This window comes from Octodon degus, unplaced genomic scaffold (genome assembly GCF_000260255.1).
Source record: "Octodon degus isolate 3935 unplaced genomic scaffold, OctDeg1.0 scaffold00055, whole genome shotgun sequence".
Classification (NCBI taxonomy): domain Eukaryota; kingdom Metazoa; phylum Chordata; class Mammalia; order Rodentia; family Octodontidae; genus Octodon; species Octodon degus.
Window position 1 is genome coordinate 922718 of NW_004524631.1, and position 15029 is coordinate 937746.

General features: G+C 36.1%; 1 protein-coding gene across 2 annotated transcripts in view; it reads right to left on the reverse strand.

Moving 5' to 3' along the window:
- Positions 1-15029, reverse strand: part of Naaladl2 (N-acetylated alpha-linked acidic dipeptidase like 2) — a 577651-nt gene that overhangs the window by 179085 nt on the left and 383537 nt on the right. For both annotated transcript variants that reach the window (XM_023717797.1, XM_012515240.2), the window contains exon 2: positions 9694-10195. In XM_023717797.1, the coding sequence (XP_023573565.1) occupies positions 9694-10187 (494 nt within the window). In that variant the 5' untranslated portion in view covers positions 10188-10195. The remainder of the gene's footprint in view (positions 1-9693; positions 10196-15029) is intronic.

Below are 15029 nucleotides of genomic sequence, written 5' to 3' on the forward strand. Positions count from 1 at the left end.
TCAGGTTGCTTTTGAACTCATATGTAGTCCATATTGTCTCAAACTGATGGAATTTTTTCTCCTTCACCCTTTAATTGCTGGGATTAATGAGAGGCACAACCAAATCTGGCTATCAGGATCATTTCCATTCTGGTTCATTCTGTCATGCAGTGAAGATATACTGAGAGCTGCGATGCTATGATTCAGGTACTATTCTACACCCCTCAACAAAAAGTGAGAAAATGAAATACACAGACTTACACAAATAGAAAGAGAAATCCAACTGGTAGATCGATAACAGTACCATAATGAGGTTGGCACCTGAGACAAACCTCGAACAAGCACAGTATTTGAACTTGTCAGTACAGAGAAGGCACTGCAGTCAAAATCCACTCTGTCAACAGTCTTTCTTCACCTCACTGGTGAGTGCTCTAGCCAAATATCTAAGGACTGAGTAGACATACACTTTCATCTGTGAGCCGGATCCAGCAACGAAGAGCAGTAGCAGCATCCTGCACAGCCCTGAGAAATTCTGAGTTAAGCAGTTGCCTTATCTAAAGTTCAGAGCAGAGAAATACTATATATAATTAAATGAATCCTACCCTATGTATTTCTTTTGTGATTAAAGTTAAGACAATGCACATTTGTTATCTGGAGAGATCAATGATAGACTAGCTAATTGCTTCCTTTAGGAGTCATCAGTCTACTACAGTTAAATTCATTGTTACCATTTGCATAAACTGACTAAAGTCACTTTTGTTATACATATACATGTTCTTTTTTCCAATTAAAAAATCAGCTGTGTTATTGTCTTTTTAATTTCTTGCAGCCTTCCTGCCTTTTTTTGTCCTTATGCTGAACTTCAGGAGAATAAGAAAATTGAAGGAGATGAAAACAAAACAAAAAATGAAAAGATGGGGAGAAGCAGGTAATAGTTGGATAGAAAGGCTGGGAATGCTCGCAGAGTTGCTGATGGCGTCAGTATTATCAAAGAGAAGGAACAGAGGAAAAAAAAAAAAAAACAAACTAGAAAACCTACAAGGGTGCATTTCTTAAAAAGTAGTTCATATGTCCAAAAAGAAACACAGGGCTGGGGAGACAGCTTGGTGATCTAAGAGCATGCCTGGCAAGCACAAGGTCCCAGGTTTTATCACCTGTACCACATGTGGCGCCAACCTCAAAACTCCCAGAATACCCTGCAGGCCACACAAAACACAGCCCTGTAATCCCAGTACTGCAAGGCTGAAACATACAGCATGACTCTATGAGTCCAAGCTGCAGGGCGAAACCCTATACCAAATAAATAAATAAATATTTAAAAAAACATTAAAAAAGAAATACAAATTGTCAATTAAAATTTGAAAATCTAATTAATATTATTTTGGTTTTAAAAGATGATGCGGGCCTGGAGGGCTGGTGGCACACGAAGGAGCTTCGGGTGACACAGGGTGCGCTCCGTAGTTGCGGCCCATGACCACAAGGCAGTTTCAAAGCACAAAGCAAAAAGCAACCAAAGTCTGACTCTTAAGTTGTGACTCTCTTTCAGGAATTTATCAGAAAAAATATTAAACAACCACACAAAGACTACTGCTGAAGATTGTTTATAAAGACAACCCAAGTATTCATTTATAAGGAACAGGTTAAATTACGTGACATCCATATAATTGAAAACCAGGCAGTGTTCTATCTTACTCCCTTAAACTTCTGTTTATTGATTTAAAATGGTTTTAAATATATTTTAAGTGAAAAGAATTTTAAAGTAGATATTAAAATAAACATGGCATACTATAATTTTGTTAACTGACAAAGAGAAAGAAAGACAAGAAAGAATGAATGAAAGTGATATTTTTAAAAAGGCACAGTGGTTGATACATTGTGTCAGCTTGGCCAGATGACTCAGAGGCGCACTTCCCCTGGTGGGGCTCCCGCCCTGGGGTACAATTGGTTCTGCCCCCAGAATGACTCAGCTCAAAGAGACCATATAAAGGGGCTGAGGAAGTAGTGGATCTTCCGCTTTGTCAGAGGAGCTTCAGTTTTCGCATTGGGCTTGGACTTCATTGCCTGGCTTGCAGCGCAGACTCTTTCACTCCAGCTTGGATCCTTCACCTTCCATCGCAAACTCTTCAGTCTTCCCTCCCAGACCCATCAACTGACGAATAGAGACTTGCACGGAGTACAGCAGTGTGCTTCAGACCTTGGGACTGAACTCCTCAGTCTGGGTTGTGCAGACGCCCTCTGCACACTACCCCATCTGACTCTGCAGCTGACTGTCATAAACCTATCTTGAAATTCCTTATACATTGTATATCTTGTGTTAATATCTGTTCCTTATATCTGTTTCTCTAAGTAAAACCCTGACCAATACAAAAGGAGATTACAAGAGTCGGCCAGATAGCTCATGGGATTAAAGTGCCTGCTTATGCAGAGCGTGGGGGCCAGGGGTTTGATCCCCAGGCCTGACGTGCCAGCCCTGCCCCTGGGGCACACTGAGAGGGTGATGGAGACTGGGCCTGGTGGCACACACCTGTAATCCCAGCACTGAAGAGGCTGACAACAGGAGAATCACTATGATTGCCATCGGTATAGTGAGACCCTGTAGGCCCTGTACTAAATATAAAAAAAACTACAACTAAAAAGGTGATTACAGATATTTTTACTATATTTTTTACTTTTGTATATATTCCACTTAACAATTAAGAAGAAAACAATAATGCTTTACCATTTTAAAATAAAGATCTATTAGTCATAAATTGAACGTAGCATATGTTCCTTTTCAACTCAGTGTTTCACAGTACTACAGCTGTCCAAAGGCAAGCTAGCCTATGTGTTCCAAATTGCACTCTTTGGTTTATTCAATGTGAATATCTTTTGCGTACAATATTATACTTGCTACCAATCTTTGTGTTTTCAGCATACTTTGTTCAGCACTGTGCTTATGATCTTTAGGATGTCATATATAAACAATTTTGTTCAAATCATTTTGCAAAATTTTGTTTTTGTTTGTCAACTCTTCATCAGATGAGGAGCAAGACCGCAGCCACCTTCACCACACAAACAGCAGTGCGGCTATCTCTTCCAGAACTGTGAAATAAAGTTCTTTAATGGATGATCCACTGTATGCAGCGATCACCCATTCAAAAATAAAAATTAATTATAGATTTTCAATTAATACATTGTGTCAGTCACATAATTATATTTCATTCTGAAGAAGAGAAAAGAGGGAGTACTGCCCTGGAAAATATAGCAGTTGACATCAGGTGAAGATGCAAGAATACAAACCAAAACTACTATATCAAGGAATATGATTAAGTCTCTTAGCAAGTAAGACAAGCAAAAATCAGAGCACTGTGATTGCCTAGCTCCACGGAGTGGTTTAGATTCCGTAACAGTAAGGTCCGATCACACGAATTGTTATAATTCTGTGTGCAGCCAGCCTTGTGTATCGATGTTTATAATAAACTCACAGTGTACAAATAAAGACTGCATCAAACCTCCAAAAACATGTATGAAAGCAACTTTTAATGACTTCTATTGAATCTGCTGCTGCTGAATATATCTGATCTCTGCATCTGAATATACATCTACTACACAGGAGAAAATATATGGAAAGAACAAAGCAAAAACTCAAAGAGTGGGTAAATTTTTCAAACAAGTTAAGCATATAGATAAATGACCATGAATATCTTGTTAGAAGATGTATTGATACACACACACACACACACACACACACACACGCACGCACACACAGATGCAGTCATACCCATGACCCTAACATGGGTTTCATATCTCAGCTAATTTTGACTATGTCAACACATGTCATCATAGCAGTTATAAATTTGATCTAAAATATGTCTGGAAGTTTAATATGAGGTGAAGGTTTAGGGAAAAAGTCTCTGTCATGGGGAATTACACTCCTCTGTGGATTAATCCACGATTAATGTATATGCTGGTAAGAATAGAGCCTGGTTGAAGCTGTAGAGTACTGGGAATGTGACCCAGAAGGCTTTATCCTTCTCTTGGCTTCTGCTCCTTCTCTCCACATCCCGGCTGCCATGCACGAGTGGCTGTTCCCTGCACACTGCTTCACCATGCTAGTCCTTCTTGGAGCCAGCCAACCATCTGCTGAATCCTCAGACATTCTGAGCCAGAACAAAGCCTTCTTCTTTCAGCTGCATGTGTCAGCATTTTATCCCAGTGTTGGGAAAGTGACTGGTAAAAAAAGTAACTACAACTTTGATTTATTTTATTTTATTTTCTCTACGGTATACCTAGTAATTACCTTATGTAAACCTATTAAATGGGTTTTATCACTTGGTAACTAGATTCTTAAATTGGACTTGCAATAGGTATATTCCTCATTGATTCTCTATGAGTAAACACATTGTTCAAATATGTGCTTCTCCAAGTATTACAGGAAAAAAAAAATCACATGTGTAAATTGAACAAGCATTAACTCTTCTTTACAATAGACCAGTAGAAGTCAACGGTGTGATTATGCAATGTTTTCACTTTTCTTCTTTCTTTTTTTTTCCTTTTCCCTCATCCCACTTGCACAACTAATTTGAAGACAACAATATAAAATATAATAACCATTGTTGAATTCCTATTATTTTGTTTAGTAAAACTGTGTATCGTTTCTAATGTTTTTTTCTATTACTTTTAATCTTTTGAAAAAAATTGTGGCTGGCCTGATAGCTCAGTGGACTAAAGCGCCTGCTTTGGCAGAGCACAGCAGCCAGGCTGTGCCCCCGCCCAAGGGGCGCACTGAGAGGGCCATTGAGACTGAGGGTGGTGATGCAGGCCTGTAATCCCTCACTTCTAGGGAGGCTGAAAACAGGATCATTACTATGCGTCTGATTTATGTGGTGAGATCCTGTCGACCCTGTCCTAAATACAGAAAAAGAAAGAAAGAGAGAAAAAAAAAAAATGGAATGAGCATGACCCAGGGAGAAAAATTATAAATTACTTCCATCTTTTCTTGCTATTTACATTTACTAATTGAGGTTATCTTTTTCTCTATCTTCCGTTTTTGAATACAAATTCCAGCTATTTTTTTGTTGTTAAGTGACATAAATTACTCTGAGGAACTAAATTACTCTGTCATTTAATAGTAAGAACTTTAAACTGTACTCTTTGGCCGTCTCTTAATTGGAAGCTTTGGAGTCAAAATGGGAGTGTAGGGGGCCCAGAAGATAGCTCAGTGGTCTAAGGTGCCTGCTTAGGCAAACTTAGGCAGGCACAGGGGACCTTGGTGAATCCCAACACCACCTGCTGCACCCACCTTCAGGGCAGGCTCTGCAAGCCAAAAACAAAACAGCAACAACAACAACAAAGTGGAAAATGTGTGTGTAGTCAGCTTCTTCTTTATTTTATAATTCCATATTCCATGTTTTAGAGTGTCTGATACCCCAGGGTTCAAACAGAACAAGTGAGACTAAGTAAAGGAGAAACTAAAAACTCTTTACATGTTTAATTTTGGGGGAGATCCTTAGAAGCAAATCAGGGCTTTGTGTATGCTAAGTGCATGCTCTACCACTGCCCTACAACCCCCGCAAGTTTCTTTGTCACTTGTTGGATAATCTCAGGAACTGGTTTTGTATCTCACTAGGAATTTTCAGCTGGTTTTTGTGTGCATGATTTTTTTTTTTTTTTAGTTTAAAAAAGACTCATCCATCACACCAGTGGGATTTCTCACCTTTGTTCATCCAGGAAAAATGGACGCTCCTGGACACTGGACATCTAACTGTGTCTCCAGGTTCTTTGTTTATCACTGTTGTTTACACTTATTTTTTCAATTTTTGCAATTACTAAGTAACCCCTGTCTTACACTTTAACTTCTCAGGTCTGAATTTAACACTCTGCATGTTTGTTCTTCCAAGCAGTTTTGTTAAATTCTTTTTCCATTAACTTTGAGCTTCTTTGTTGAAAAGGCTTCAGAATTAATAAATTATCAGCAGTTCACCCCAATAGTTCCCTTCTTTCCCATTACAGTATGATTTAGCTTCTCCAAGTTCTCCTAGGCTTAGCTGCAAGCATGTTCACCTCTGGATCTAAGGTATTTGTTAAGTTCTCCATATTGATTTTAAAAATGCAATGTCAATAATTTTGAAGCCACAGTGGTTGCAATCATGATACTTTAATGTTTTTATACTATCTGCCTTGATACAACTTGTCACTTATTTAAAATCATAATGTAGGATATATTCTAAACAATTATAATTATATACATTATATATTAACATGACTACATATTATATTCATAACATTTTGAATATAATTACAATCTGAAAAATCTTCTCCTGTCCCTCTCTTGGACAGGAACTTTCTTTCCCTCAATAAATATATTCTGATCAAAAAAGAAAAGAAAATCTCAGTAACAACAGAGGTGATTTTCAAAATACATATTATAATTGGCGTTTTTCATTTATTCCTATACCATTTTCCTCCCTTTAAATATACTTACTCAATGTCTAATGGAAGATGGGATGTAATGATAGAAAATGGAAAGTTGGTTCATTTCCTTATAGATTTGCAGTGTGTTTATCTTTCATGGAGCACAACTGCTAAATACTTGCTAAGACCTGATACCGTTAACCCATTAACAGGAATGGAGAACCAATAGAGATTATAAGAAAAGCACATGATACCTGAAATAGTCAGTAAGAGCCTCTAATTGATCAGAAAATGATGAAAAATAAAACATACAGCATTCCATCTACCAATACTTAGCATAAACAGAAACTTGCAATGCGAAATGTGGTTAGCATAACTGAAGAATGAAAAACTTGTCTTTGAATGCGATATTAATCACAGAAAGTTCCTGTAAAAATGTTTGAGCCAAGAGTATTATTGTTTAAAGAAGAAAGATTGTTGTCTCAATTAAAAAAAAAAAACAACTATGGCTATTAGATGAAGTTTCATCATGACTCTGTTAGGTCATGGAATATTACCTATGGATTTAAGTTCTGGTGTCAGAATATTGCTAGCTAGCTTTAAAATATATCTCATTCAGTTGATTCTTTAAAGGGAGCATACAAGCTTTACTGCCCTGCAGCTTTCCTTCTGAAGAGAGTAATACTATTAATCACACATTTTAAATTTTAAAATCAGTTGCCTGTTTGTAATGAGGACACAAGTGAATTTAAACAATAATTGCAATGCTGAAAGAAATCTAGCAAGGTAAAAAAAAGGAGATAAAATATCACGAAAATACATGTAGTTTAGTTACTAAACAAAATTCATACTAAAAAGATCAAAATTCATACTAGAAAGATTTCGTTAGTTAATTTTCTAATCAATGAGACAAAATATTTGACATTTAAAGTTACAGAAGGAAAGGTATATTTAACTCTAATTTATGGAGATTTCAGTCCATAATCCGCTGTCCCCAAGGGTGGGTGGCACATGGCAGAGGGGCATCACAGAAGAGAAACAGTTCATGGAGGGCAGCAGTGTAGCCAAAAAGCAGCAAAGCAGTGAGTAACAAGCAAGACCAAGCAGCACCCTTTATGACCTTTATGAGGATATGTACTGTTAGGATGAGTAGCACTCACTCAGGGCAAGGAACTCTTAATCCCAACCAGAACTATCCCAAACCAATCTGTGGACTAAGCTGGCGACCACACACCCTTGATCTCAGCATCACACTGTATACCCAGCTACCTCCGTAAAGCCCCACCTATAGCCATATGAGGCTTTTGGGCGACATGCAGACATAGGCCATAACACTATGAATCAACATAAAATTTAATTCTAAACTTATTGCAAGACAAGGAAAAGAGAAAAGTAGACTGGGTTGTAAGATGTATTGTCTACTTTAGTTAAAAGTTTGTAGGTGCCTCAGGGGAAAAAAAAACCTAATTATTCTTAATATAAAAGAGAATTAATCACATAGATTTAATTTCATAAGAAACTTTTGGAATATAGAATGGATGTCCAAAACAGAATCGACAGACATGGATAGCTTATCTATCTATGAATAGAAAATTGTTGGATGTTTACCTACTGTGGTAAACACAATTTAGAAGTACATGTATGTTCTTTACTTGTTCTTCTTTTTATTTTCAATGAAATCTCCAAACCAGCTAGATCGCACATTTACGACTCTCTTTGCCCTTTTCCTGTTTCCGCCTGTTCTCTAGGGACTTAATCCCTTTAGACGAGTTTCCCAGATTCTGAGCCTGCCTCCTGCTCTATTTAGCCAATAGAATAATTACTAGAGTTCTGAAAATCCAGACTCAGGGAGATGCTGTGGTCTTCTCACGCTCTCTGTCTACAGTGGAGTGTCCAGCTGAGCCCATGTCCTTTCTTCCACTTGTGTACAAAGGAAGTTCCAGCTTCACCAAACCTCCAGCCTAGGCTGAGTATGACTCCAATTCTGGACTTTCTCTGCATCTCTTGATTATTTTCTCATTCTTTGTTGCCAAGGGGATTGTATGTATCTAATTTAGAGACCCTCCACTTGAAATATACATAAAGTTTTCTCTTGCATCAGTTAGATTAACCCAATCAATAATCATGAGATAATGGTGTATTTTTAGCTCCATTCAATATAAATAATTTTATATTGGCAAATATATGAGGAGCCCTTATCTACATATTATATGTCAAAGAGTGCATTAAAAGTGAACAGCAAACATAATAGTGTGCAGAAAACACATTCCTCATGGACTCATGAATTATCCACATCCACAAGTACAGGATTAGAGTTCATCAACATCATAACACCTGATTCTTCAGCACACGCATTAGGTAACGAGTGCTCAGTAGACTTGCTTTCCTGAGAAGATTCCCAGAAATGTGCCCACGTCAACATTAAGAAATCAGTGTAACCCCCAAAAGAATATCCTAGGGAAGAGTACTTCTGGACTCTTTCATCCTACAAATGACAGACATGACTCACCAGGACTTGTCTTTTCTCTACAAATATGAAAATTATATGTGGAAGTGATATCTACTCTTCACTTTCCATTTCTTCATTTCATTATGGAAACCAGGAGACTGTTTAAAGCTCAGAATGGATGTCGATAATGTAAAAATTCTTGCAAGTTATACACAAATTATGTGACACCAATAAATTTCTTCCAAGAACTCAGAGTTAAAGCCTGAATAAGAATAGATTTTTTTTAATCACTTGACTTTTAAATAAACTATTTCTGGCCAAGTGGATGATATGGAAAGTCACCTTGAACAGACTGAAGAGCCTTTAGAAGGGTTTGATGTGTCAAACCAGGAATGTTTACATATACAGTGCTCACTGAGTGACTCAAGAGACCAAATGCTACTAGTGCACACAACAGCAACTGGGAACAGTTATCTGAGCCCATGAAGTGTGTCTGTTTTATTCTGATATCATGAACATTTCCAAACTCATGGCTAATGCTCTAGTTATTATATGTATGTCCACATCTTAACTTGGCCTTACTGTGTTTCCTATGAAAATGCATTGGCTAGAGTGCTTTGTCTCCATCCTAATCACAGCTCTTATTATCACTTGAAAAGAAAAAGAGCATTACAAATCTGTATTGCAGAAGCATACATCTGAAAGAACATGCTCCCTCTGTGAAATTTATTGACTTGATGTGCAAGAAAGTTATATTTCTCACTTTGTAGAGCAGATCTAAACAATGGCCAAAAACATTAGCTTAATATCCCCAGATGAAATTTTATTCCCATGGACTACGTTCTATCAGCATTCATTTTTGGTCCACCTACCTGAAAGACTTCTTGATATCTTCTGCTTGGATTGTCTTGAGAATCTCCTGGTATAACTGAGGATCAAACGTGCCTGCAGATGTGGCATTGGAAGGGCAACTTGTATGTGCATAATAACCTATCAAAATTCCAAGAACAAATAAAATGGTGGCTGTGCAAAATATTTTTAGAAGGCGGCAAAAATTGCAGCAGTTGTTCTTTGGTGCAGATCTTGTATAGTGGGCAACATAGTCAGAATCTTCCTGTAGTCGCTGGAATCTTCCTTTGGGTGAAGTTGCTGGCTGAATGGAATCAAGATTGAGGTCCACAGACTCTGAGTGGCCCAGGTTTTGATTCTCAGAACTATCAAGTTGGAACTGGTCAAAACCAGGTTCCTCCAGTTCCTTCTCCATATCCCACTCTAAGTCAAGGGCAGTGGCTTGAAGGTCATCATTGTCTAAGTACTGTGAGTGTCCGGATGCTCTTTGATCTGCACTGATCTTCTGATAGGCCATCTTTTTACCTGTGAAAACAAGAAATATAATTTCTTGTGAAAACAACCAAGATACCCAATAAGCCATACATTTTTAGTGATTATAATCAAGAGAAATACATCCTCCCCACAGAAGGCCATATTTAAGATAATCATTAAATCCATCTTTTTTGCTTTGTTCTGTTTTTGGTACTAGGGATTGAACTCAAGACCTTGGGCTTGCCAGGTAAGTGCTTACGCCATTGAGCTATCTCCCCAGGGCCCTAAGAAAATCATTTAATCAGGTTTTCCGGTTTTTATAGAAGTAAGAGAAAAAAATTGAAGAAATTATACTAATAAATAATGAAATTTTGAAGTTCAAGAGATTAACAGAAATCACAAATTGCATTTAGAGGAAAATGTATTACCATGAAGGCAAAATTAGTCTTACACATTTCAAAACAAGTTTTAAAAATTTAGGATAAAAACAATATAAAGTGGTGACTTGGTAAATTAGGTAGAAAAGGTAAAAGATATTGAGGCAATTATATTATCAGAGCTAACTTTCAAAACACAAATCCAAGATAAGAACAAGCTGATTAGATAGATACCCAACCTACAGAAGTATAAGAAACAAAATATGATAGTTTAAATAGTCACAAGCTGCTAATAAAGTGGAAAATATTAAGGTTATCAGAGAGCACTGAAGTATCCCAAGAAATTCATGACATGAATTGGCCTGGCCCAGTGAACTTTAAATAAATGTTCTGCATGGCATCAACCCCAAAAGGAAATCCTTTTAGCAGCCGAGACGAGCTTGATCACCTCACAACAGAAGTGGCAGATGGAGGGTTTTCTCCCCTACAAAGTTTTGGATGACAGTCTGTTATATCCTGCAGAGTAGTGTTAGGATAATTGGGCTAATTAACGGTAAGTGGTCTTAAGTCTGTTTTCAGTAGCTCCCTGATATATTATGGCTACAGGTACAGGGTATTTATACTTAGATTTTTCTCTGTATTCGATTTTTCACCCCAGTTAAATGCGAAGATCTCCACAATGTTTAGAAATTTTTATGTCTATCCCACTGTGGTGGGTAAAGAACAGCTCAACTGATAATTGATTAGCTAATTGCTCAGGGCTAATGATTGACAAATGAGCTCTAGTGAAAAATAGAACACGAACTTTATGAAAAAAGTGACTTTACTCACAAAAGTTTGGTTATCTATAGCTGGCTAACAGAAGCCTCATAAAGTGCAAGATTCTGAATTTCTTAGTTCAAATACAATGAAATATTAAATTTTGCAAGACAATTATAATTATGACTAATATTCATGCTACCTTGTAATCCAGGGTTGATTATTACCCAGGATTGCCTCAGTAAAGGTGAGGAATCCCTGCATGTAGACACTGAGGGAGGCAATATAAACAAAGATAAATAAGTTACCATTCTTCAAGGCAGAACAATCCAATCAGAAAGAACACATGAACAGGAAGTCAAATGTAGTACACAAAGATACAGTGTAATTTGTAGAATATTTACTATAGAAGAAAATATGACACAAGACTCTTCAAGAAAGTGACCCGAATTCCTCTTGGTGATAGCAAAGGAATGAGAGAGAAGAGTAGTACGGCAAGGAGAGTGAGAATGGCCAGATCAAAAAATGTACAGGGGAATGCTTTGGCTGTGTACGAAACAGAGATGCTGCAGAAAAGACAGGAATAAGGGACAGCAGTGGGATTAATTTCTTTGAACCCAGGACCTTCATCTATGAAGTGGACATCATGGTAACATACACATTATAAGCCTCACCAGAATATCCATAGGATTAGTCGTGACAGTGACTCTAAGGCATCCATTGAATAGTCAATAGGCTATATGAGTTAATAGTCAATAGGCTATAGGAAAAACATTTCTGATTTTAAAGGAGAAAAAAAGAAATTAAATAATGCAGAATAAAATATGTAATTGTGTAAGACATTGTAGAGTAGGCTACAGTGACATACACTTATCCTATAATCCTTTGTTTTTTTTTAGTTTTATATTTATTCTATATATAGAAAGTAAACTGCAATATATTAGCTGTTATCATGCAGCTGTTATTTCACATAGAGCAGAACATCATCAAGGATGGATCTGCATGCTTTTTTGCCCTTCCCTTATTCCTTCTCTTTCATAATGCTCTTTTTATTAGGCCTTGTGTCCAAAGGTACTCAAGAAAATGCAGCATTCAAATTCTGGATTTAGTTACTTTTGGAGAAGAGAAATGAAGCAATGTATGGGGCTAACAGTGACTGTTCAGATAAAGTAAACGATGGCTAATGACCTAATAAAAGAAGTAACCAAATAATATATGGCTTCAAGAAAGCATTGAACAGAAAGTATTGGATGATAATCTGAACATCATAGAGTAATAGAGGTATTATGACAGCGGATCCCTAAAATCCATGATCTCAAGTCTGTTGTGTCTGTTAAGTTATAGAAGACAAAACCATGGCTCAAAATTGAATAACCCAATTAGAACTGAGAAAATTGGAGCCGGGAAGAAGGCTCAGTAGAATAAGTGCTTCCCTGGCAAGTGTAAGAGCCTGAGTTCAATCCCTGGTTCCAGGGGAAAAATTTTATATATATATATATATATATATATATATATATATTGATGGCTAGGTACATACCCCTAATGTGACCTCTATTTTTGTAAATATGACAAATTTTGTGGTAAACTAAGGTGAAATGCCTTATTAACCAAATTATTGTAGTGTACATTATAAAGTGTATTTATTTATTTATTTATTTGGCAGCACTGGGGATTGAACTCAGGACTTTGTGCTTGCCAGGCAGGCACTTATTCTGCCGAGCTATCTCCCCAGCCCACGTGCAGTTTCTTAGAATTAGGCAATTTTTTCTTTAGTTTGAACATCAATAAATTACCACAATCCTGGCACAATCTGATATATACACCCTGAAATTTTCAGCTTATGTATTATTGATTAATTTACTGCAGACATTTTCGCACTTCAGTTGTCCATATTTTCCCCATTATAATGACTAAATCTCTCTTAAACAAACAATTATAATGCATGATTTGTTTTCAAGGAAGGCTTGGGCCATGGGAGCCACTGCAGCAATGTGAGGCTTCTACTCTGGACCTCTAGCACGCCCACTCAATGGCCCTGCTCCACAAATCATTTGCAGATCAACTGCAATGATGAGGCAAAGTTTTCTTCTTTAGCTTGACAATAGGCAGTCCATCACACAGACACCAGCAATTTAATGCTGTTCATATAGCCGACAGAATCATCAATTAGAATGTAATGCAGATACAGGTATTAACTCCTCAGTAAGGTGGATATCAGCTGACACACTTACTACTACCTTTGGATTCATTACACATAAATGAATTTTCAGAAAATTCCATCTTCTAGGCAACTACTATCTGGGTCAAAGACCAGTAAAGTCACTTTAAACAACAAAACCCAAAGTATTTGAGAAAAATTACTAAATCAATCAGCAGATGATAAAACATAGTGAAAGATTTTAATCGTTTACTTAGCAAATTGAAGTATGCATATTACATTATACATATTAAATATATGTACCCCTAAAATATATTTTATAGATACAGATCTAACTACATGTAAATGTAAAGGCAAACATTAAAATGTAATAGTTCTATTTCTTTAAATTTTTTTCTCTTATAGAAAATATTATAGGTCTGTTGAAAAAATCTAACATACAAATATAATTGGTTTATTGTTTTATTTCTTTTAAAATAAATACACAACAAACCACCAAAACCAAAACTGAGTAATAAGCTAGCAAACAAAGCTCAATTTTGAGGCAAGGTAAATTATTTCATGTGTTTCACAAAAATACAGCTATCTTTAAAATATCTATGCCTTATATGAGACAAGTAAAGGACACATCACATTTCTTTTTTATTAGAATTTTTAAATTCTCAAATAAACTGAAAATGTAAAAGAGAAATCATAGTTACTACTTACACAGTATCACATAATTATGTCACTGAAAATCCATACTTTCATAATATTGATACATAAATTCCACTTAATTTATATTGTCATGTAATTTTAAGGTTACTCCATGTAAGTGATTAAAAATAAACATGTAACAGATTTTAGGATTACTACATAAATCTTTCTCCTAAACAATGCACTTTGGTATGGATAAGATTAAAGAAACTTGAAACTCTTCTTTTCTAATGGAAATATTTATAATATCCTTACTTTCTATATTGTGACATTTGGTCTTTTAATAAATCCACTTTTTATTTAAAAGCACATTCTATATTCCCCATGTCTCCTAATGAAGTTATTCATGTCCTGGGCCACAGCTAAATTTTTTGAAAATTTTATGTATTAAGACATTTATCTTTTATATATACTTGTACCTCTATAAGTAAAACATCAGATACAAGTTGAGCTAAAAAGTATATTTTTAGAAAATACAGATCTAACTATAGATCAATAATAATGAAGTCATACCCATATGGAATATATTACTAGATTAAAAATAACTTGATGCTTCTGGATGCTATTTCACACATTCACACTGGCTAAAACTCAGTAAATTACATGGGATACAAGAATATAATTTAATAGACTTGGAATTTAATATATATGTAAAATACAATATCTTGCTGCTATAGATCTAGTCTAACATAGGGGTCAGCAAATAATTTAGATAATATTGAACAAAATCTTTATTTAATAAATGATATACCCTAAAGCCACTTAGAAGTATTATTGTAGCACTATTTGAATTTTTCTCAGTATTATTAGTTTAGAACTAAAGTACCCCCAAATGTCTCCTGTGTTCAGAAGCAAGCCTTTGGGGAAGTGACTGGATGACGGAACATTAAATCCT